This window comes from Pogona vitticeps, chromosome 2 (genome assembly GCF_051106095.1).
Source record: "Pogona vitticeps strain Pit_001003342236 chromosome 2, PviZW2.1, whole genome shotgun sequence".
Classification (NCBI taxonomy): Eukaryota; Metazoa; Chordata; class Lepidosauria; order Squamata; family Agamidae; genus Pogona; species Pogona vitticeps.
The window spans coordinates 185,556,689-185,579,551 of NC_135784.1; the positions used below are offsets into that span (position 1 = coordinate 185,556,689).

Genomic DNA, 22,863 nt, shown 5'->3' on the forward strand with positions numbered 1-22,863 from the left:
TATATATATATATTGTTTAATTACAGGGAATTAAACCAACTGTGAATACAAGGCAAACGTCTCATAATGGCGAATGAGGGTCAAGATTTGGAGGCTGTATTGAGCCAACAATGGGCATTGCCCAATTTGCTTTGTGAATGATGCCTCTTGTCTGGCAGGTTGAAAGGCTGAGGCTGCTGGAGCTGCAGCTTTGCTGCTTCCTCTGGGCATCTGCTTCATCCACGTGTCCCAATCTGAGAATACAGGATCAAGGAGACAGCCATGGCAGCCAGCTATGGAACAAACAAAACAAACAAAAAAAGAGCAGGGGACACAACCTTTTAGGCAGGACATGCTGGACTTCATTGAAAATTTTATGCGGTGCTTTACTGCCTTCTTAAAATTCATGTCGCTTTCTGCACACCCACTTATAAAATCTGGCAAATGGTTTGCCTTGCCATGGAGGAATTAATGGAGAGCCTGATCAAAGTCCACTTTGGCGGTTGTTGCTACTCCTGCATAAATTTGCCAGTGTGGAGCTCCTGTAGAAATCTAAGCTCTCGTTCTAAACCAGGAAGGGGAACCAGGGAGCCCACCAGGTGCTGCTGGACTACAATTCCCAGCAGTCCCAGCGAGTGCAGTCAGTGGGATGGAAGGGAGGAAGAACACCACTGGGAGAGCCACACATTCCTCATCTGTGTACTTGAGGAAAAACTGTAGTTACAAGATAATCTAATAACAGGCACAACCCCCCCCCTTTGTTTGAAGATACAGGCATTGGTGACCAAACTTAAGGGCTCTATCTCTACATTTCTTGGGCAGCCGACTCTGCCTTATAGCTTCTCAACATGTCACTAGACCAGATAAAAGTTACTTTTGGGCTATAGCTCCCACAACTGCCTCCCACTCCAGCAATTATGTCAAGTGATCACTGGAAAAAGGAATGAACCAGCCCATCCCTGCTGGCGACCAAACAGCAGGACAAATGCCGGTCTGGTCACAACCTTGAAGGACATTTTCAGAGGGATGCTTACAGGATAGCTTCAGGTTTTATGTCATTCGGTTGTCAGCCCTAAATGACAAGGGAAGTATCGTTTGGTTTCAACTCTAGCCTCTTTGCATATATTTGCAAGGTGTAATATCAAAAGCGGTGACTCCAGACTATTTCCCATTGTTTTTTTTTGGCCTACAGGCACCAACAACTAATTACTTGCAGGGCTGAAGCAATGATAATGATAACAACAACCTGGTTGCCCAGAAGGATTGCAACAAGTTTCTCGTGAAAAGTAACTGACTCGGTCTAAGGCACCTTCTTGTGTCCTTAAAAACAGGGCCAGCAATGGCATTTCCAGAGTCATTTATGATGCATGGATTGCACGTCCGCCCACGCCTCAAAAGAGAACCTTTTTCATGAGTTTAGAAGAAGAGACCTTTATGCTGTTAGAGGGAGTTCTTAATGTCCGTATCCTGTTAGATCACATCTACAGAAACTCTACCCAGTGAGCTGCATTGGGCCCCAACATCCCTCTATGCCATCCAGGCTTTTTAAAAAATGTAATCACTTGTTTTAGGCCCAGGAAGTCCGCTTGTGCCTCCTAGGAAGCAATGTTGTAGGCTTTGGGACCCTCCAACAGCCTCCCTTAAAATTTGTAGTTTTTTGTGTGTAAATGGCCACTAGAGGACATGAGAACATTGGCTTTAAAAAGTGTCTTTATTAAATAATTTTTTAAAAGGTGTGTGTGGTGGAGACAAATGGAATGTAGGGATGGCCTCTGAAAGCACAAACAGTGGCTATTGGTCTCCAGAGTTTCCCACCCATTTGTTAGACTGAATTCTCTTTGACACTGTATTCAAACCGGGTATCTCTTAAACAAGTGGTCCCCAACCTTGGGCCTCCAGATGTTCTTGGACTACAACTCTCAGAAGCCTTCACCATCACTTCTGCTGGCCAGGATTTGTGGGAGTGGAAGTCCAAGAACATCTGGAGGCCCAAGGTTGGGGACCACTGTCTTAAACGATCTGGATCAGAGGATATTTCTGAAGATCTGGGTAGACATGAAGCTATTCTGGTGTTGAAAATTCATGTGGATTGTAATCTACTTTTCTGTAACTTTGCACTTACTTGTGGCACTGAGGACATACTGTACAAACACAAATTATGGTATTCAAAGAGACTCATAGCAGATCACATCAAAACAGGCAGTGGGATGAGGACAGCTTTCCTAGAGCAGTTTTCTCCAGTCTGGAACCCTCAGATGGACTCGAACATAGGTTCCATCATCCACAATGAGCGTGGCCACTGGCTATGCCAGTTGGGATCAGTGTACTTTATCTGGAGGGCAAGATGCAAGGTCTTGAGAGCTCTAGAGCAGTGGCCATGGGGCAGGGGCAAAGATACATATCGGTTCACATCTATATGGGCTCACATGCAGGGGACAGAAAACGCATTAATGGCAAGACCAGTTGTGTGAGTGGGTGGGGAGGGATTGTGTGAATTAGAAACACGTGTCTGCTTACCTCAAGGCCACCAACTCCAAGAGCAACCCCTCCAACTATCTTCCCATTTTTACTGAGGAAAACGTTGAATTCTTGGAAACAACCCTAGAAGTAAAAGGTAAAAAGAGGGTGTTTCAGGAGATGTCTTCTTCCTCCCGCCATATCTTGACACCTGGTGAAACTCGATCTTGGGTTCTGACACCAAGGAAAGAAATTCCATGGACTTTCCCCTTAACAGAACACAATAAAGACTAAGAGGGAAATGCGAGCTATTCTACATGATTTAGGGTGTGACTGAACTGCGCTTTTCCCCACTGACCTGGTACGGTCAGGTTTGAACCATTTCCCAGTGATGACACGACATTCTGGCAATTGCAAACCAGCCCGACCCTTTGCCAGGCCTTCCCACACCTTTCTGGATCCCTGGCAGATTCTACTGGACTTTTTTTTAGCCCAGATAGGAGCCATCTGTTTCCAACATGTGCAATCAGCATGTGAACCAAAGTGGATACCCATGTTGGCAGTATGCCACCCACCAAGAAGGCAAAACATATAAACAAACAAAAACCAACTCACTTCCTCTTACTCCCCTGCAGAGGGGGAAACTGAAGAGGAGGAGGATCCTTTTTTGGGTTGTTGAGTTTGTTGTTCCCTTAAAAGCCCAGCGCTATGTCACTTGATGGCAAGCCAATTCACCAGCATCCCACTTAGCAATATTTTTATTCCAAATTTCCCATGAATCTCCCACTGGTTGCTGTGGGATATCTTTTTTTTCCTCTTAGGAAAAAAATCTTACTTTTTGTCAGGAGCTTACTGGTGTTCACATAAGACTTTCAGGATTTGCTGAATATAATTGTAGCAAATTGAAAGGTGTCAGGGCACATTTTGGCTGCACAAGTGAATGTGTGTTCAGACATATAATGGAGAAGCATGCCAGAACCTCAAAAATTAACTGCAATTAGTTGCAGCAATTTATGGAACTCTTATGGGAACACCAAAGTGAATTTTGGCTGCTATAGTAGGACCACAATATCTGCCAGAATTCCAAGTCACCCCCACCCCCAGTGGATGCTGGAAATCACGGATAAGTGAACACTTTATATAACATAGTCTCTGATTCCTTCTAGTGGCCACCTCTGGCACAACATCCTTCTAGTTTCTCTTTTATTTAATATTTTCAGGAAGTGGAGAAGTGATCCCGCAGATATGTATTTTGTTAGTACAAGCTGACTACAGCATCCTAGTCATCTTCTCTTTTTCATTTCTGAGTCCCATTGAGGGATAGAGCTTGTTGGGTATGGGTGGTACCACAGGGCCTCGTCTTAAATTTCTCTTTACCAAATCTCCCCCCATTACCGCAAAAGCAACCCAGTGGCCATGCTAGAATAAAGCGGGACACCTTTGCCTCTCTCAGCATGCCATAATATTTCAAAGAGTATTATTGACACAGGCAGGTCTAGAGATGGTAGCGTGGTATTTTCATGTTCGCCAAATGAGAGCATAGTTTTAAAAAGTTAAGAAATGATCACAAGCCTTTTGATCCTTTCACTATAACAGATGGCTGAGAGAGGGTTTTTTTTTAAATCTTCGAACCCAGGGCTTTTCCTTCATCATCTCTGCCTCTGCCTCCACCTATTGACAGAGTCAAATACAGTATAGGCCATATTTCAGGTTAGATGTATTCGATCAATAAAGCCCCACTTCCTTCCCACAAAAGTTCATGAGACTGAACTTGCTTTTAAAGTCTTTCTTCTGATAACCCACACAAACACATTTGCACAGATACTGCTGTACTAGGGTTCTGTGTCCTCTTTGAAGCCGAGTTACCTTCTTGTCATTGTCTATTTCAGATTCCTGGCATTCTTGGTTCTGTTTACAGCAAACAGATGGATATTTTGTGTAAGTCTGATAGAAATAGGAGTTATTGAAATCAGTGTAATTGTGGAATCCACAGCACTTCAGCTAGGAGAGAGAGAGAAAGAGAGAGAGAGAGAGAGATCTTGAATCACATTTCTAAGTGAAGCTTGGGAGGCAGCCAGAGATACTGAATATTAGGTATATGCTAGGAATTTCTGCCTTCCCATACCAGCGCTTCAAAAATTTTCTTTTGAAAATATTTCCTGCTTGTTATTAGTTCATATATTTGCAAGATAACCTGTTGACAATGTCTGTTTACTGTGTTATAAAGATAACTTTCCAAAAAATAAATAAATAAATTAGGATTGATAGGAGAATGTCTTAAAGCCTAAAAAGTTATTATCAAAATGCTTTAAAAATGCTGTTTGTAAAGACATTTGAAAAAAAATAATTGTTGCCTCTCATCACAGTAAAATAATTAGGTTGCCACTTGTAACCTTACTTTGGAAGTGTAACCTTGTTGCTGGGAAAAGTAACTGATTACATATTCCTACATTACTTACCATTTCTGGAAATAGGGAGTCCCGAGTTACTTAAAACTAAGTTAGCTGAAAGTTTGTCACTTCCAGAGTTTGTTCATACTATGGCACATGTTTTTCACATTCTCTCCACAATACTTTGCCAACATTAACTAATATGTATGATTAAAAGTTGTTTAAACATTGAACCACAATACTAAAAGAATGCTTGATGCAAACGCATGAATCAAATTGAAGGATGTGCATTGGTGCCCTGACCTGGCCCATGCCAAATAAGAGCCCAGCTCATACTGTGCCTTTTGGGAGACACTCTGAGCTCGCTTTTCTTTCATTCCAGGTTACTGTTGGTATGCTTCCGGATCTCCTGAAAAAGCCTCATTCGCACCAGTGGGGAAAAGCAAACAGCAGAGCCAGATCTGGTGGGAGAGGCTGCTGAGATGAGGGCAGGACAGAAACCCTTCTTGCCATGGCAGTCTGCAAAGCCCAATGCTCCCTTTAACTTTTAAATCTCCCTACCTCCAAACCATGCAGAGAAAGCCCAATCCCATAAATGAGCAGAGTAGCTTCCTAAAGCAGTAACAGGGAGAGGAAGTAGTGAGCACTTTCAAGAGGCACTGGTCAGAGCCCTCTTTGATTTCTTCATTAAAAAAAAACAATCTAGGGAGTCCCTTTAGAGCAGGGGTCCCCAACCTTGGGCCTCCAGATGTTCTTGGACTTCAACTCCCAGAAATCCTGGCAAGCAGAGGTGGTGGTGAAGGGTTCTGCGAGTTGTAGTCTAAGAACATCTGGAGGCCCAGCGTTGGGGACCACTGCTTTAGAGTCTAGAATTTCACACCATTGTCTCTTTTTTTTCAGCCCATCCCATCATCACAGCAAGTAGATGTATTCAATTGGGGGGAAAACCAATTATTTTTTTTTCTTTTGAAAAAAGGAAGAGTGAAAGAAAATTACCCCTGCACTTTCCATTCTTTCTGTTTCAGCTCTTTCTTCCTCTTAATCCCTGGATCTGAAATAAATGGGGTCGCATCCCCTTCCTCCTGCTCTTCTGCAGCTACATAGTCATAATATGTTGGATGATGGCAGAAACAAGTCCCAAAATAGTGCAGAGTCTGTTGGTTTACCCAATGACTTTGTAGGAGAAAAGGCCAAGGAAAGTTCATTTCTAATGTAAAGAGCATAATGTCTTTCTCTGCTGGCACCTGCTCAGCATCTGCCTTAGTTTCACTTTCGCTTTCCTTGCTTGTAATCCTATCCTGTCTTTTTCTTTTAAAATGTTGAACTTCACCAGTATATTTAATAGGTGGGACCTCTGTGTGTGTGGTGGTGGGCGCTGCTCCAAGCCCATGAGTCCCCCTGTGCATTGCCCCTACCCTTTTTGCAATCTGATTTAAATCCATTATGCATAGGGATTGATGAATTTCAATGAATCAGTAACGAAATTATGGTCCTGAGTGAAAACTACAATCCCACCAATCCCACTATTGGTTCTAGAAGTTTGACACCAGAATGCAAGTAGACTGGAATAGGAGCATGTTGGAATCCAGAATGTAGCACTGGCAATCTACTCCCCGTAGATACAGGAGCTTTACTTCTGATGACTTGAAAGCAGTCTAAAAATTCGTTCTAGCCCCTGCATGATATTCCTGCAGGTAAATTTTCAGTGGTAATTGAACAATATCATATTTTCATATAAGACATAAGAAAAAATGTGGACTGGTAGTCTTTGTGGCTGATTGGAATGACGAATGTCCCAGGAACGTGCGTGCCCAGAGCCAGAAGCCTGCCAGCTCAGAACATGAGGGCTGCTGGGGGTGATGAGATGAAGCTCAATTTACACTCAAAGAGATCCCATGTCTTTGCATGGGGAAGAACAGAGAGAGGAACTTCTCCAATTTCCTAGACTGTCCTTTACCTGCTCTGACCTGTGCTGTACCTTCCTTTGGCCTGAGTTCACTACTCTTAAGCTTGCTAATGTCACTTCCTGTCCTCCCACATTTTTCTTGCCGTTGTTCTCTAGATATGAATGGGGCAGCCATAACTTCTGACATCTCCAACTTAGTTATACTGAATTAGGGCTTCTATCACCTTTCCTATCTCAAGGCTATTTCTCTCATAGACACAAGTGTTCTTATTTTCTTAGAAATATGACATTGTGTATACTGCAGACTGTTAGACGTCACTCCTCTTCCCAAATGAAGTAGAGCAAATAACTCATGAAAAAACACAGTCCAAAAGGAATGTATAAATCCAGGCAAGTAACTAATTTGTTGCCCAGCAAAACAGCTGGAAGACAAAAGGGTTGGCAGAAGGCTAGCTGTGGCAGGAAACTCTTTGCTCAGTAAATTAGTGCTGTGAAGTGATGAGGACTTAGAAATCTTGGCTGATGGGTTGCATATCGCCCAGAGATCGGCCAGTACAACCCAATCTATCACCTGCCCATCTGGCAATAAACAACGCACCATCTTTCTACTAAAATCAGAAAGCTGACTGTCTGGAGAACAGTCTAATCTGACCATGAGTGTCAGTAGGAGACCAAGGAAGGATCAGCCCCTCCAGACGGATGTTATTCTCTGCTCAGGACTGAGCTACGAGTGTGGTGTGACTCTTCCAAAACCACTGATGTGGACGCATGACTTCCAACACAGGAAGAAATGGGGTTTTGCCACTTCAAGTACCTCTTTCATTGTGGTGTCCCAAATGGCTGTGATGTCCTCTTGTTTCCCGTAGTCTTTTTCTAAAGTTTTCTTGGCCCAGTTTTTCATGTGCTCCACAAATATATCTGCCTGGATTCAAGAGACAAGCTAGTCAGTAGCTCATATGTTTACCAGATGTTTCACCACCCACCTTTTGAACTGCTGCCTCACAACCACCCCTTCTTTGCTGCTTTATGAGTTATTGGGATGCCACGGAATGTTCAAAATCATGGCAAATCCAGGGGGGTCATATACGTAGCAGGAACAGAATGTGAGAGAAACACAGCTTCCGGAGAGAAGGTCAGTAGGTTTGCAGGAAGAAACACAGAGCTTATGTCAGAAAGAGTGATGCTACTACAGGTGGATGGCCCATAGACAAATCTACATAGCAAACTGGGATATTGGTGGCTACGGGATTAAATGCAGTGAGAGGATGCAAAGATGATTGCTGGAAGACTCAGGAGAGAGCAGGAAATACAGATAAAGATATAGTACCTAGACTTGACTATGAAATATTCCTGCCTATGTAACAAAATGCACATAGGATAAAATATGGCAAGCCCTATGTAAGAAAGAGACCATGTTCCACACTCCAGCATTTACAGTAGCATCCCCTGAGTGCAGATCAGAGGTCTGTTTCCCACCCTATGTAACTCGGTTCCCCAGGAGATTAGACTACCTCCTCATTTTATAGCTTGTTGAGCTGGCAGGTGGTACCAAATATTCTTTGTTATCTTTGCTAAGAAATTATCCATTTGAAATTCTATCCAGTGGAAATACCTGAATCTGAAACTGTGAAAAGCATTGTGTGTTTCCTCTTGGTGAGTATATCAATTTGTGTTCTAGGCCAAGGTTCCCTTTGTTACAAAAAATTTGGATTGCAGAGGCCACCGTCTTCAGATGCTAGTGCCAACTTACCACGGAGGAGAAAGCCAGGACCACAACAGCCCCTGCCACTTCAGCTACGAAGAGAATCATCGTGACCACAAAAAACTGGAAACAGAGAATGAGAAGGACAGAGGGCATACTGTGAAATTTGGGGTGATCTGCCTGGTGCTTAAAAGGTCATTATCTTCAGTGCAATCTATTTTAACTCTGGGTACCTGTCTACAAAGGCAGAACAAAGAGCTATTTTGCATCTCAATGAATTGTCCCAAAAAGATTGCACGCCCAAGCCCTGTGCCAGTTTGGTGTGGGACTGCTCTTAAAAGGGAAGAATGGATTGTTTTAAATAGAAACACAAGCAGGTGAGGTCTTTTTTCTCTCTGCCAAACAGGGCTATCAGGAAACTTTGTAACTTAACTATATGCCAATAGGCTCATGGAGTGTGTGTTCACGCTCAGCAATAGTCAGAGCCCAGTGGCCATGTTGTAGCTGGAAAACAACATTCATGTGCTCTGATGTTTGCCAGCAAGGCCCTCCTCAAACACTGTGTTGTGACAATAATCATCATCACTATACTCCACAACACAGGAGTCGAGATGGACACAAGGTGCTTTGTTGCACATTGTCCAAAGCTGTCAGCACGGCACCTGTCCTAACAGCTTCATACAAAGCTCAACAAAGCACTTCCGGCCCATTTCTACACAGATGTCTTCACCGCCAGGAGGTACCAATATTATGACAGAAAACCTTTCCGAAGCAGATGCTCAATGCCATCATAGCTTATTATCGGTTTTGCTCACAAAGCCTTTGGGGAAATGAAACCATATGTGGAAGGCCCCATATTGAAGGCTGCTGCCTGCCTGGCCACCCACAAGAACAGCAGATTATTCTCCAATTAGTAAATGGCCAAGTTAGGCAAAGTGGATGTCAGCAATATAGATTATTCAGTTCTTGTAATTACATGAAGCAAGTCGCTGAGGAAGGAGCTGGACCAGTCATGTGATGATATAAAAACCCTTTGAGGACCTATTTTGTACACAATAAGCAGGGAATTCTGTTTAGGTCTATGCAGAAGTTAATGTCACTGAGTTTCAGTGAGACTTCCTTCCAGGTTAAGTATGTCTTGGACTACAGCCTAAATGATACAGTTTGTGCCTTTGGAAATGCTAAACTCTGATAATGAGGCTGCATAACCTTGCGTATTGTATGCAGTGGTTGAGGGGTTGGTCTGGGACTTGGGAAATCAAGCCTCTCATTTTCCACTGAGCTGTGAAGCTCACTTGGTGGTGCCTCAGCCTCAGATGATGTTGGATTTCAACGTTCCTAGGCCTTTCCTAGCATGTCCATTTGTGAGAAATGATGGGAACCGTAGGCCGTAAAGGTCTGGAAGATCACACATTCCATATTTCTGGACTGAGGCGTCCAGGGACTTTGGCCAAGAAGAAGGCTCATCAGGAACCCCTGTGTACGTGATCCTAGGTAGGAATTGGATGAAATAGAGAAGCTGGGAGGAGCAGTTGAACAGAGTCAGGAGTAGAGATGGGCACGAAACAAACCTTGAAGCAAAAAACCCCACGAATCACCTATAACTCGAACATCCCAAATCCAATCTTCGACAGACTTGGACGATGTGTGGTGGAGAGTCACTTGAAGACTCACTGTCGGTTTGGCGTTTCTGACTCATGCAGGGGTAGCTCTGTTGCTCCCAGAAGTCCCAAATTGCACAAACCAATTGGAGTTTGTGAAAGTTCATGGTTCATGGTTCACAAATAGCAGGGAACCATGAGCCATCCTGAACTGCCATTTCCCCAGTTTTCATGCATAACCCTTATGTAACCCTTGCAGCCTAGCCATTCCACGGTACCTGCCTAAGCCCAGCGTGAGAGCCTCCCCTTTCTTTCTTTCTTTCTTTCTTTCTTTCTTTCTTTCTTTCTTTCTTTCTTTCTTTCTTTCTTTCTTTCTTTCTTTCTTTCTTTCTTTCTTTCTTTCTTTCTTTCTTTCTTTCTTTCTTTCTTTCTTTCGGACACCTACCATCAGCAGCAGGCATTTGCTTTCCTTCATAGCCCCCCAGCATCCCATAAAGCCCATCAGGAGAAGGAAGGTTCCAAGGGCAATGCAAAGGTAACCCACGTTGATCAGTTGCACCAAATGTGGAGCTGCAGCCCCCAGGATCTTCACAAAGGATGTGCTGTCCACCTTCACCCAGATGCCAATGCCCAGCAAAGCCAGACCACTCAGCTGGGGGGGGAGAAGAAAGAGGGGAAATGGAAATCAGAAGGTACCATTTTGCATTAAGGAGCCTGAAACTGCATTAGTGAGACCTCTGGGACTCTGCGGGCTTTTCTGCAAATCCAGAGATTTCCCACTTCTCCCACCCACAGCAGGATGGCAGGTTAGCTAGGATCCACATCGCATTTCTGAGAATGGAACCTCTGTCTGTTTATCTGAAATATTTACAAATCATCTCTTTCCCCAATGAGCATATGGGATTATGTATCATGTTAATTAAACCAGGGGTTTAAAAAATCATCTCAAAAGGAATACATCAGATATTGTTTAAGATAAGAGATGCTACAAACCTCACTACTGACAGAAGAAATGGCAGTTATATATAAAGCTCTGTGTCTTCCTGAGATTGGAACAACATATATGTAAAAAAAAAAAGAGGGCAAGAGGGCCCTCTGACCAAGTGCTGTCCCGCCTGCCTTGGAAGGTGGAAGGAGTCCCAAGACAAGCAAGAGGAAAAGCAAAAGCCATCGGGAAAAGGAGAAGCCTCCCGTTGGATGAGAAAAAAAGGATAGAGGAGAAAAAGGTAGGAGAAAGGAGACAAAAGAAGGAGGGGGAAGGGAAGAAAGAGGAAGATATAAAAAGGAAGGAAGAAGGAAGCGAGAGGCAGATGGAGTGAAAGTAGAGGAGGGGCGGAAGTGAAAAAAGGAGGGGGGGGGGTTGTGATTGGAGAATCCCTGGACTCATAAAGGCAAAAGGTTGATTGTTCCCAAGGAAGAGGCTGAGAGACACCAACATAGCCAACCATCCTAGAAACCCTCTTATTGGGAAGAGAGGCAGAGAGGGGAGAGGGGGATGGAGCAGAAAAGACACAGGAGGGATGGGCAGACTTAGCGAGAGAACGAAGGGAGAAGGCAGAGCGGGCCTCCCACCAAGACCGATCACCTACGAGGCGGTGGGGAGTTGTTGCACCCGAAAGGACCACAGGAGCCCGGGGGGGGGCTGGTGGGTAGACGAGTCACTGCCCCTGTTGTACCTGCACGGAGCCAGGGGACCCGTGGGAGGGGGCTGATGTGAAAGATGCCATCACCCAACGGACGGGACAATCTGGTGAACCGTTCCCAGCATCCCTTTATCCCTCCGTTGAGGGAGGAAGGTTTTCTCCACTCCTGGGTTTTCCTTCTCATCTAGAGACTTGCTTTGGGCACATGGTGCTCTAAAGGGAAAAACCATCGGGGTGGAGTGGGAAGTAATGTCGTCCCTCCCCATCCTCAGCTCTCCCTGTGAATTGCCTCCCATTCTTTTCCACACAGTAAAGGAAATCAAAGCTTTTCCCTCCCCAGTATTTGCGCCTTCCCCCAGCTGGGAAATAGGGGAAGGACCCTGTTCTATTCGCACAGCAGGCTCAAATCCCCTGGGAATCCCCATCTAGGGTCAAGATGATTTTCAGCCAGGAATTCTGGCATGTTGATGAGTAAGGCTCCCACCTCCCACTGCAGGTTTCCATGAGGCTGGATACTCACAAATACCACACCATTGAAGATAAACATCATCAGCTTCAGGAAGGAGAAACAACTCATTTTTCTGTATCTGGAACAGGGAGGCAACCAAGAGAGCAGCAAAGGCCAAGGTCAGTCACTGAGCACAGATTGTCAACTGGGCAAAGAGAGCAATCAAGATAGTTTTGACAGCATTTTAGAGAGTCTGTGATGATGGGCGATGAAGGAAACTGCATTTCCGCTCACAAGCCGGCCAATGTCCAGTGCTACCAGTTAATACTAGTTTTTAAGAAATTTGCCAGTGCTTTTCTTACTAGAAGTACAGTAGGACCTCCATATCCACAGGAAATCTGTCCCTAGCCCCCCTCCTGCCCATGGATGCTGAAAAGTGCAGATTATAGCAAACATTGTTTTAATAGTGAATGCTATATGGCTCTCTCTGGTAGTCAGATCTGGTAACTTCGTATTTAGAAATATTATTTCTTGGATTTTTCTTTTAATGTTTTTAATATTTTCAGATTGTGGATAAGTGAATCAGCAGATACTGATCCCACGGTTACAACGTCCTATTGTAACGTGACTAAAAAGTCTATTTGATTATGTCTTACCTCTTTTGTCTCACATGGTGTCCAGAATCTTATAACATTTGCACAGTGCAAATCAGACATTATGTAGCTGGTATATGCTATCATGCCCACTATCTGTTGCACGATGAAACACATCCAGTCATGTGTTTGTGCAGCCACACAACAGATGGTATGAGAATTATGAAAATGGCTTGCATGATCGCCTTTACACCTGAACTATCTGGCAATAGGCTTTTGGTTGGAACTCTTACGCACCCAGAATTTACACCATGCCATGAGTACTTTGGAAGTAGGCATGGCGTTAAGGGTAAGTCCATGATTAGAAGAGAAAAATCCTTAAGTAATGAAATAGTCTGAGTGACAGAGAAGGTGCTTCTCTCACCTCCAGGATTTTGCAAGTTAGCTTGCTTCCTTTGATGGCTAGTCCTCAGCATGGAATTCCTTTGGTGCTTTTGCAAACCTGAGAGACTGCCTCATTCACTTTTCTCCAACACTTGCTTTAACTCTAACTCTATCACGTCAAAGTTGATATCATAGAGTGCCCCTTAAATACTCAATACATAGCAAAGTTCCTTTTTTAAAAAAAAGAATATGGTAGGTAACTCATTAAGAAGCTCTTTTCCCACAGGGATCCACCAGGGGTCTGCCTCCTGAAACTGGGAGAGCAGTGGAGCCCACTGGCGTGTCCCCTTACACAGGCCAGGATTGTGCTGAATCACCCCAGACACCACCCTGCGGAGCAGGGGAAGACAGCTTGCCATTTGCCTGTGGGCAATGGCTGAACTTCCTGCTCTGCTGAGCTAATTTGCCAGCATCCTTCTGTTGATCAGCTCTGGCCCTTGTTTTCTTTCTGTTCTGGAGACAAGCAGATGCTGTTGCTTAGAAACACTGGAGCAGCAGTTGTTTTCCTGGAACTGCCTGGCTTTGGTTTCCCATCAGCAAGAGATTACTACCAAAGGTTGTCGCTGTGTTTAAACTTGCGGCATCCTTTAGATTACATTTGCTTTGCTTTGCTTTGGGCTGCCACTCCCAGAATTCCCTAACCAGTATGGCCATGCTGGTTACAGGATTCTGGGATTTATGGGTTTTTTAAAAAAAACTTTCCCAAGCTCTGTGTTCGATGGAGACCTCAAAAAGTTGGCCAGCTGAGAAACTTGATGAATACTGAAACTTTCCACCAGGATCTGTTAGGCTGGAACTGCATATCAGTGTGACATAAAGACATGCTTTCTGCATCAGAGTGTTCATATTTTTAAAAATAACTATAATACAAAAATGAGATTTAAATTGCCATCATTTGGTAACATGAATGGATATGTACTGGAGGTTATGATGTCTCAACATGAGATGGTACCGTGTGTACACGGTTGAGAACAGTGATTCTCAAATTAGGGCCCCCAGATGTTGCTGGACTGTAACCCCCAGAAATCCTGGCCAGCACCGCAAGTGGTGAAGGCTTCTGGGAACTGCAGTTCTAGAACATCTGGGGAACCAGAGTAGGAAGAAAGATCCACACAAGAATGCCATTTCTGGTGGCAACCCTGAGTCTCCTGTTAGTAGTTCTGTCTTTTTAACTATCAGGGACCTTATTTGAGTTAGGATGCTAACTTGCATCCTGAATCACTCCTTTCCATTTGTTTTTCCTGGTCCTGGTCCTGCAGTTGAACCACCTGCATGGGTTTTAACCTAAGCTTCCCCTTTCCTGATGGACCATCCTTGCTTCCTTCTTGATGGACTCTAGCGTCTTCTGGGTGGAGCCCTTATTCCTCTTCTCTTGGTGTGTGGGTGGGCACTACTTGGTGCCAGAGGAACCTTGATCCTTACTATCAAGGCTTCTGCCTGCACATGTTCCCAATTCTCTTCTCTTTAAGAAATCAGCATTTGTAAAGAAATGTTTCAAAAACCTTGAAGAAGGCTTTGAAAATGTCTCAGGTGTTGAGTTTGTTGTCCCCTCATGGCTAGTCTACTCTGGACAGGGACTATTTCTCACTACAAGGGTTTTTTCCGCAATGGGTGAGAAACCCTTTTAAAGAATTATCTTCTTGCCTGCTTTTTTTTTTGTTTGTTTTTGTGGAATACAGCTAACATTGAAATGACCCAAGAAACTGTTGCTGCCTGAATTCTGCCTGGTATTAAACAAATAAACAAACAAAATTACCTGCATGAGTTGTGTGTTTATCTCTCTCTCTCTCTCTCTCTCTCTCTCTCTGTGTGTGTGTGTGTGTGTGTGTTTAATAGCTTTTACCATTATTTCTTGCTGCTGGACCCAATTTCAGCCTTGTATCATCTGGACAGTGAATACATACTGATCGTCATCAACAGAATTGGGTATGTATAGGGGAATAAATGTTCCATCTAAATGAGCCCTCTGTATGCACTTCATGAAATATAAAAGGTTGATGCCAAGCTTCAAAACCTCTTGCAGGGCAATGGGGGTTACAGACAAACTCTTGCCAGGTCCCACATACTGGGTGCTGCACTTGAGGAAAAAATCAATACAGTACAGTACATACTACATAAGGTGACTATGTGGAATGAATCTATAAAGAGGAGTGACACTCTGCACATGATCCAATCCATTGCTTTCTTTGGGTAAAGAAAATCAGTTTCCACAGAAGTGTGACATAGATCTATGGGTTAAGAGCAATTTTTTGACACTGACTGACACTGTAGATTTTAACAACTTAGACTAAAGGGAGCAGTTCAGACAGTATTAAAAAAGGTAGTGTACATCTGATAAATTTATTGGGCTCTCATTCTTGAAAGCTTATGCTATAATACACTCCTTACATTTTCAGATGGCAGGAGTATCTTTCCTTTGCTGATGTGTCACGTGTTGTGCATGTAGGTGCAATATGTCCTCCTCGGCTGTTTCTTATCCAATCAGTGGTCAGGGTCAGAAGCTTTTCTCATGTTAACACCGTTAAAGTCCTTCATGTGACCCGTACTCTTTTCAACAGCCTTTGCTTTTGGCAGCCTATGACACAGAAAAGGCCAGCACATGAAGAAGAGTATTAGGCTGTTTTCATTGCACAAAGGCAGCAGCGATGTGGGGTGAGGAGAGACAAAGGGCCTGGCGGGATATCCAAATTCCCAAGGGCCCACTGTTTTTCTTTCGGTCATCTAGCTCTTATTCCACCTGCTACCTGCATGTCATTCCAGAATAACATAAAAGAGTGAGTCAAATACTTGTTGATCAGGTGACAGAATCCTTGACTGAGGTCTTCACACAGGGCAAAGAAACATTAACTGAGTTGTGTGTAAAGAATAACTCCGAAAACCAGCTGGAAGGCTTTCACGCCTATTCTTTTCTCTCTGGAGAGAGGGCTACTCAGAGGTGCTCTCCTGTCTGGCGTCCCAACTTGGCCTCTGGTAATTCTGGATAAAGATTCTTGAGCAGCATTCAAAACTGTGGTTTGCTCCTTGCACAGTAACCACACATATAAAGGAAATTAAAATTAAAATGTTTTCTTGCTATTCCCCCTGATGTGACATAGTTTATTGCCATGTCCTGTCAGTCCTGCCTTGATTCTGGAAGCCTCAGATGAAAGGGGCAGGAAGACTGAAATGGGTGCTGTGAGAAGAATGTCTAGATTTTGTTGGCAAAGCATACCGTTGTACACAAGCACTCGCCTTCCTTTAAACTCATGGCCTTTTAAACATCCTGTGAGAAATGCCGACAAGGAACCCATATGAGTACTGACTGTGGAAAGGGCCCGGCACCAGAGGGCTTCTTTTATAAATCACCACCCTGAAATTGCACTGATTTTTTTGGTCAGATGACCAGTTGGCACAGGAGGAGGGAAGGCACCTTGCCCTACCATTTTAGCTGCTCCCCACCCTGGACCCTGAGCCACCCTGACTCCTTCTGAGTACCTGAATTGGGGCTCAACGGCTCTTACATTCTGCTTTGTCATGACCAGTGTGTCTTTTGTTGCTAAGCCTCTCTATATTTAAACTTTGTTCCCTATATTTAAACTGGCGGGGAGGAATGGAAAACAATAGCTATTCGCCTGCTTCCAAGGCTGGGAAAAAGCTGCTATCTGCAAAAGACGTGGACACAGAAGGGAGAAATGGCTTGTTCCACCTCTAGTGCACTGAAAACAGTGTTTGGTCTGAGGAAGCCAACAGGGGAAGCTTCCCAGAACAAGGAATGGGATGTTGCCAGCCGTTAATGTCTGCCGCACACAAGTGGCTGTCAAAGGCCAAGCCACAGGGCCACCTTGCTTAAGATATGCCCTTTAAGGCAATCTCCCAAAGCTATTCCAGACAGATTACTTGTGCCAAGGCTCACTGGGATGCTGCCCATCAGTTTCCCAGTCCTCTTAGGGTGCAGACTAGATCGGGTGGGACAGTATCATGGGACCCCATCGTTAATTAGAGGAAAAGGAAGAAGTCCAGTATTAAGTAACCATCCAAGCCAATTAGGACTCAAATGAAGGCAACTGACATGCAAACACGGGCATGATGGGAAGTGCCTCTTGAATGGTCCTGTCTAAACATGGATGGCGTTATTTATCCAGGCTGCACATGTTGAATTCCCTCTTTGCACACCTCTATGACAGTTGCAGGACAGTTATGGTCCTTTTTTGTGCCACATCATACCCTTGATCAGGCCGGCTGGGCACATCTTTGCACTCTGTGTCTAGGCAAAATGCAGCTTGCTTACCTTTTGCAGGTTTCCAGCTATAAAACGTGTCTCCCAGTGGCCCCGGCACTTGCAATGCTTCTGTCTGCTAAGGTACGTGGGTGGGTGGCTGGGTGGGGGCAGCTCCTTACCAAATATCCATAAGTGCGGCCCAGAGCTGTACTTTCCCCCTTGCCCTGCACCTGAGGGTTCTGAGACTTTGCTTCTCGGTAACTCTCTCGACCTGCAAAGAGGGAGGAGAATGTACAGAGTTCCCCCGGGGAAGAAGCAGGTCTTTAACTCTTTCTTTTCAGAACCAAAGGAAGCAAAGGGACGACTCCTCTAAGACTGTGATTGGATGGCTTTCATTTTTCACGAGTGGAAGCTGTTGGCCTCCTGCACCTCTTAGGGGAGTCTGGAAGGCCCACGGTCATTGCCCTCCCAAGGAAGCAAGAACGAAACAGGTAGGAGAAAACCAGACAAGATAGAGAAAAGGGGAGAGCAATCTGTGTGAAGACTGTGAGACATCAGAGAGCAAAAACAGATGTGTGAACAGGCAGTACCAGGATAAACTAGCACATCTCATACATCTGGAAACAAATACCCTCCCCAGCTATGGACACAAATACGTGGACAATCTATTTAAATCTGCAGGGGGGGAAATATCAGAATGATCCTTCGTTCGTTCGTTTAGTCGTTTAGTCGTGTCCGACTCTTCGTGACCCCATGGATCAGAGCACACCAGGCCCTCCTATCTTCCACTGCTTCCCGGAGTTGGGTCAAATTCATGTTGGTTGCTTCGCAGACACTGTCCAGCCATCTCATCCTCTGTCGTCCCCTTCTCCTCTTGCCATCACACTTTCCTAACATCAAGGTCTTTTCCAAGGAGTCTTCTCTTCTCATAAGATGGCCAAAGTACTGGAGCCTCAGCTTCAGGATCCATAACATGGAGAATGATCCATAACAACCCCCGAACGGCCAGAAACAACACTAATGTTTGGACAAGCCCTGAGGAGTTTTCAGCAGTGTAATGGGAGACTGAAATCCAATAGTAAGTTACTACTAGAGAAGGGTCACTTGAATCAATTGAACTTATGGAGGAGCTGATTCACCAAATCCCCACTGATTCAATAGACCTACTCTAGTTGCAACATACTACCGGATTTCAGCCAGTGGGTTACAAAATTGTGCGGATGGGTATGTGCATACCTGTGTGCGCTCGTGTGGGTATCCATGAATTGGCTGGCAGTTCTTAGTGGATATGTTTATGAACAAGCATGCATTTCCCCAATGTAAGGTGAAAAGCACAGAGTATCCATCCACTTGGGATCAATATTCTCCTGGAGGACCCAGAACACTCAATAGTGGTGTCCACTACAGAGTAGCCAAATTGAATGTAAACCTGTCCAAAGTTTCTGCAGGACTTTTTCTTTTCTTTTCTCCTCCACTCATACCAAGAGAGAGGGATCTTAAGGCTAGCAGGAACCTGGCCGGCCGCTAACAAACACCCCCAGACCTCAATCCCCGTTTATTCGAGGGTTGTTAGTCTGCTTGCTCACATGTGCCAAAAGAACCCCAGTTATATCAATTCTACTCTTATTTAAATCATTCTACAAATTTAAATGGATTGTTGTGCTTTGTTAAAATGGTTCTTTTAAACCTGTTTAAGTATTGATTTTGCTTACTGTTTTTAATATGATACTTGTTTAATTTTGTCTTAAACATTTAAATATTTGTATACTTACTGTTTTAGTTTTTAAATATCATCTTTTTTTATTTATGTAAGCCACCTTGGGTGCTTTTTAAGGAGAAAAGCAGGATAGGAATGAATGAATGAATGAATGAATGAATGAATGAATGAATGAATGAATGAATTTTTGTCCACATGATACACAAATAACAATTGATTGGGCCAGTTAATTGTTTTTTCCAACTCACCAGCATGGTTGTTTTAAAATGTACCAATCATATATCACATTAATCCTTATCATTTCAGTGCATGTGAATGTTGCTGTCAATTTATCCACTTTGTGAATGAGTTGGGTTTTTGGACACTGTAGCTACTTCATGGCCCCTTGTATCTTTTTTTTTTAATTAAGACATATTGATACATCACTTGCAGTAGCAGCAGCAGCAGCAACACCACAAATATATTGCTCAGACAGAGACAGTCTTCCCCTCTCCTCTGCAGGTGTAAGGAAAGAAAGGGGAAAGAGGGCTTGAGCAGAGAAAGGCCATTTCCTGTTTAGAATTGTTTGAGAGGAGAAAAAAAGGGACATCACATTAATTTCTCTCTCTCTCTTCACAATACTTTGCAAGACTTTTAAAATCCACTTCCTCCTCCCAATGTTGTTCCAAGGGGAAAAGAAAAGAAAGCCAAGAACTGAGGGGGAGAGATATGCAAGAAAATAAGGAAAGGGAGATGAGTGAGTAAAGGAGGGAAGGAAAAGGGGGAGGAGAAAAGCAGAAAGTGAAGAAAGGAATTGGGAAGTGAAAATTTTAAAAAAGAAGGGAGAAAGGGCTGCAAGTGACATATACCACTAGGCTGTGCATCAGCTAACAGTTGGAAGTGACAGGAAAATAGTGATATATCACATTAGAGTTTTTTTAAAAGAAAATTTTAGGGCAGCGGGGACTAGAAATAGGACAAAAAATATTCTGTAAGCTACACATGCCATTCATATAATTAATTTATATGAATGGCATGTGTAGCTTACAGAATCAGTACAAATAGCAAGAAATGTACCGATTGAACTGACAGTCATATTAACAGCCCCAGCAGTATATATATCACATACATACAAATATTTCGATACTAAAAAAGGAGGAAAAAGTAACGATTCAAATAGTCTGTGTGATCAGTCCCTGAGTTCCAAACTTCAGGTTGCAAATGTAAATACTGTATTCAGGAATGTAAGTATCAAATCCCACCCCTGGCAGCCATTGGTTAGATTACTTCTCCCAACTCACCAAGCAAAGGGCTACCTGGTATTCAGCAGAAAACACATTCAAATTTAACGCAGGACAGGAAAAAGCTGGGCTCTCCTCCTCCGAGGTACAGAACAGACATCGGCACTGCTGGTCTTGGAGAATATTTCTGCCCGGCCAAATGTCCAGTTTTGCAGCAAAACTGGACATTTGCTGCTTTTTCATCATCTTCCCCTCTCCACAAATCATTCTGCATTCTGAAACTGCCAAAAAGTGTTTCAACAATCCCCACCCACCCCTTGCTACAAACAACCATTTCCAGGGTCACTTATACAAAGGCAATGGCTACTGTCTCTTCCAGGAGACATTCCTGCAACTCATCTGCATTTAATTTTGGTCTTATACCCAGGGCCTATCCTTTCCCGGAGGCTTCAGCAGACTTTTTCAGTGGGTTGTGCATTGTGTCCCACCTCTGCCTTCCACACCTCTGCCCTTCATGGCACCTTACCTCCACTTCTTGAGGTAACTTCTGGTCTTGGTCTCACAGTGGGGCTCTGTCAGTGTCGTTCCAGCAAGAGAGCAGGTGCACTGTGTGTGTCCCCAAAGAGTTCCAGCATGTAAGCTGACTCAATATGGCAGAAGTGAAGGTCTCTTGAGTGCTGTGATCCTTATATGGCCTCTTTTCCCCAGGAGTGTAGGATGCCTAGTGCTGACAGGATTTGGCAGCTCCCCCTACCTCCATTTCCTTCTTCCCTCCGCTGAAATCAGGATGTTGTGCAAAGCCCTACACAGTAGTGAAACAACCATCAGGGGGAAAAAAATAAGACCTACAGTGGCACAGGCAGGCCTGCTTTGCTGAGCGCTTCTGCAGAACGGTGTGACTTCCAGGCCCAGGAGACCAGAGGCACTTTGATCCTAGTTCTGAGGGAAGGGTTGAAGAGGTATTCCAGTGTACCCTTGCTCACAGGGCAGTCCCATCAGCCCTAGCCAAGTTGAGGAATGATGGGAATTGCATTCCATCACCTGGAAGGCTAGTGGGCCCCTCTCTCCTTCTCAAGGAGCAACCAAACAATGTACATATGTGCAGTGCCTAGAGGGTGACAAAAGTCTGACATAAATGCCAGACGTTGCTGTTGCTCATAACAAGGCCCGTAGTGGAAATAGGGTGCCCTGGCAATGACCCATAGCTGGTCCTTCTCCCCCAGGACAAGGAACATGCTCCAGGACCAAAGCTTGATAGGTTTGCTTTCTGGAGGACAGCTCCAGAATCCCCCAACCAGTATGACCACACCCTGCTATAGAAAAGTAGCACCTCAAGGCTACGTCCAGGAACCCCAAAGGCTACCTCCACTGGCCATTGGTCTAGACTATGCTGATTCTCCAGTTATGGCCTTTGATGGAAAGGGGAAATGAGGCTGCAAAGAACACTTTCCCACTCAAGGGCATGTGACTGATTTTGTCCCCACAACCACAGGCTGAGGTCCCATTGGTAATTGCTTCTTGTCTTTGATTCAGCATCTCGCTATTTGGTTCAAGAACTGACATGTTATAGGACTGTAGTCAGGCCCACATCGAGGTAGTTTCACTAGAACCAAAACCAAGTGGACGGAATAGAGAATCACAGCAAGTTTAAGATGGAGGATGACTGGGAAGGGACTTTAGATCCTGACGGAAAGAGCACTGGCCCAGGGGGTCCCTATAGGAATTGAGGGATCACAGTCAGGAAAATGGCCTCTCCATCTGGCCTCTTGAGGAAAAGCAGTCTGTCTTGGCTGGAATACCAGATTCTGAAGAGAGGGCTGACCCACTGGCTGATCGAAATTCTCTTGCAAGGATCTCCTTTGTGGCCGGAAGGCTCTGTGGCAGCAGCATCCCGCCTGTCGAGTCAAAGGCATGCAGGTAAGCCATCTTGACACAGGTGCCAGAAGTAGCAGCAAAGACAAGGTGTTATTGCTCTCCACCTGAAATGTGCCTAAACCGATAGGAGGCCAAGTGGACCGAGGAGCACAGGATCATCAGGACAACGCTGCATGTACAGTCATGGCCAAAAGTATTGGCACCCTTCCAATTCTGTCAGAAAATGCAACCCTTCTTTCAGAAAATTGTTGCGGTTGCAAATGTTTTGGTACTCACGTGTTCATTTCTTTGGTTTGCATTGACACAACACACACACACAGAGACACACACACACAGAGAAGAAAAGTCAAATGTGATCCAATCCCACACAGTAACCCAAAAATGCACTGGCCAAAATTATTGGCACCCTGTCTAAATTGTAAGAAATAATGGCTTTTCAAGCATGTGATGCTCCTTTAATTTGTATTTAGATACTCCTGTAACAAGTAAGAGGTGTGGGTAATATAGTAATCACACTTGCAACCAGTTAAGATGGAGAAAATATGACTAAACCTTTTGTGTTGTGTGTGACACTAAACATGGAGAAAAGAATCAAGTGTACATTTCTTCTCTCTCAAAGAAAAACATTGGCAATCTCAAGGCTACATCTCCAGAGATCTTAATGTTCCTGTGTCCACTGTGCGCAATATC

General features: G+C 44.3%; 1 protein-coding gene across 3 annotated transcripts; it reads right to left on the minus strand.

Moving 5' to 3' along the window:
* TSPAN16 (tetraspanin 16) lies at nt 1-17,623 on the minus strand. Of its 3 annotated transcripts, none has more exons than XM_072991603.2 (8): nt 17,431-17,623; nt 12,199-12,265; nt 10,580-10,687; nt 8,483-8,557; nt 7,547-7,654; nt 4,303-4,437; nt 2,497-2,580; nt 1-272 (listed from the first exon to the last, which is right to left on the minus strand). In XM_072991603.2, the coding sequence occupies exons 2-8, from the start codon at nt 12,253-12,255 to the stop codon at nt 216-218; spliced, it is 624 nt and encodes a 207-aa protein (XP_072847704.2). In that variant the 5' UTR covers nt 12,256-12,265; nt 17,431-17,623; the 3' UTR covers nt 1-215. The 3 variants fall into 3 exon arrangements, with proteins under 3 accessions (XP_072847704.2, XP_020647352.2, XP_072847703.2); XM_020791693.3 differs by having other exon boundaries at nt 10,481-10,687; XM_072991602.2 differs by having other exon boundaries at nt 10,481-10,687; nt 12,199-12,331; nt 17,431-17,491.
* Between the last annotated feature and the right edge of the window lie 5,240 nt (nt 17,624-22,863).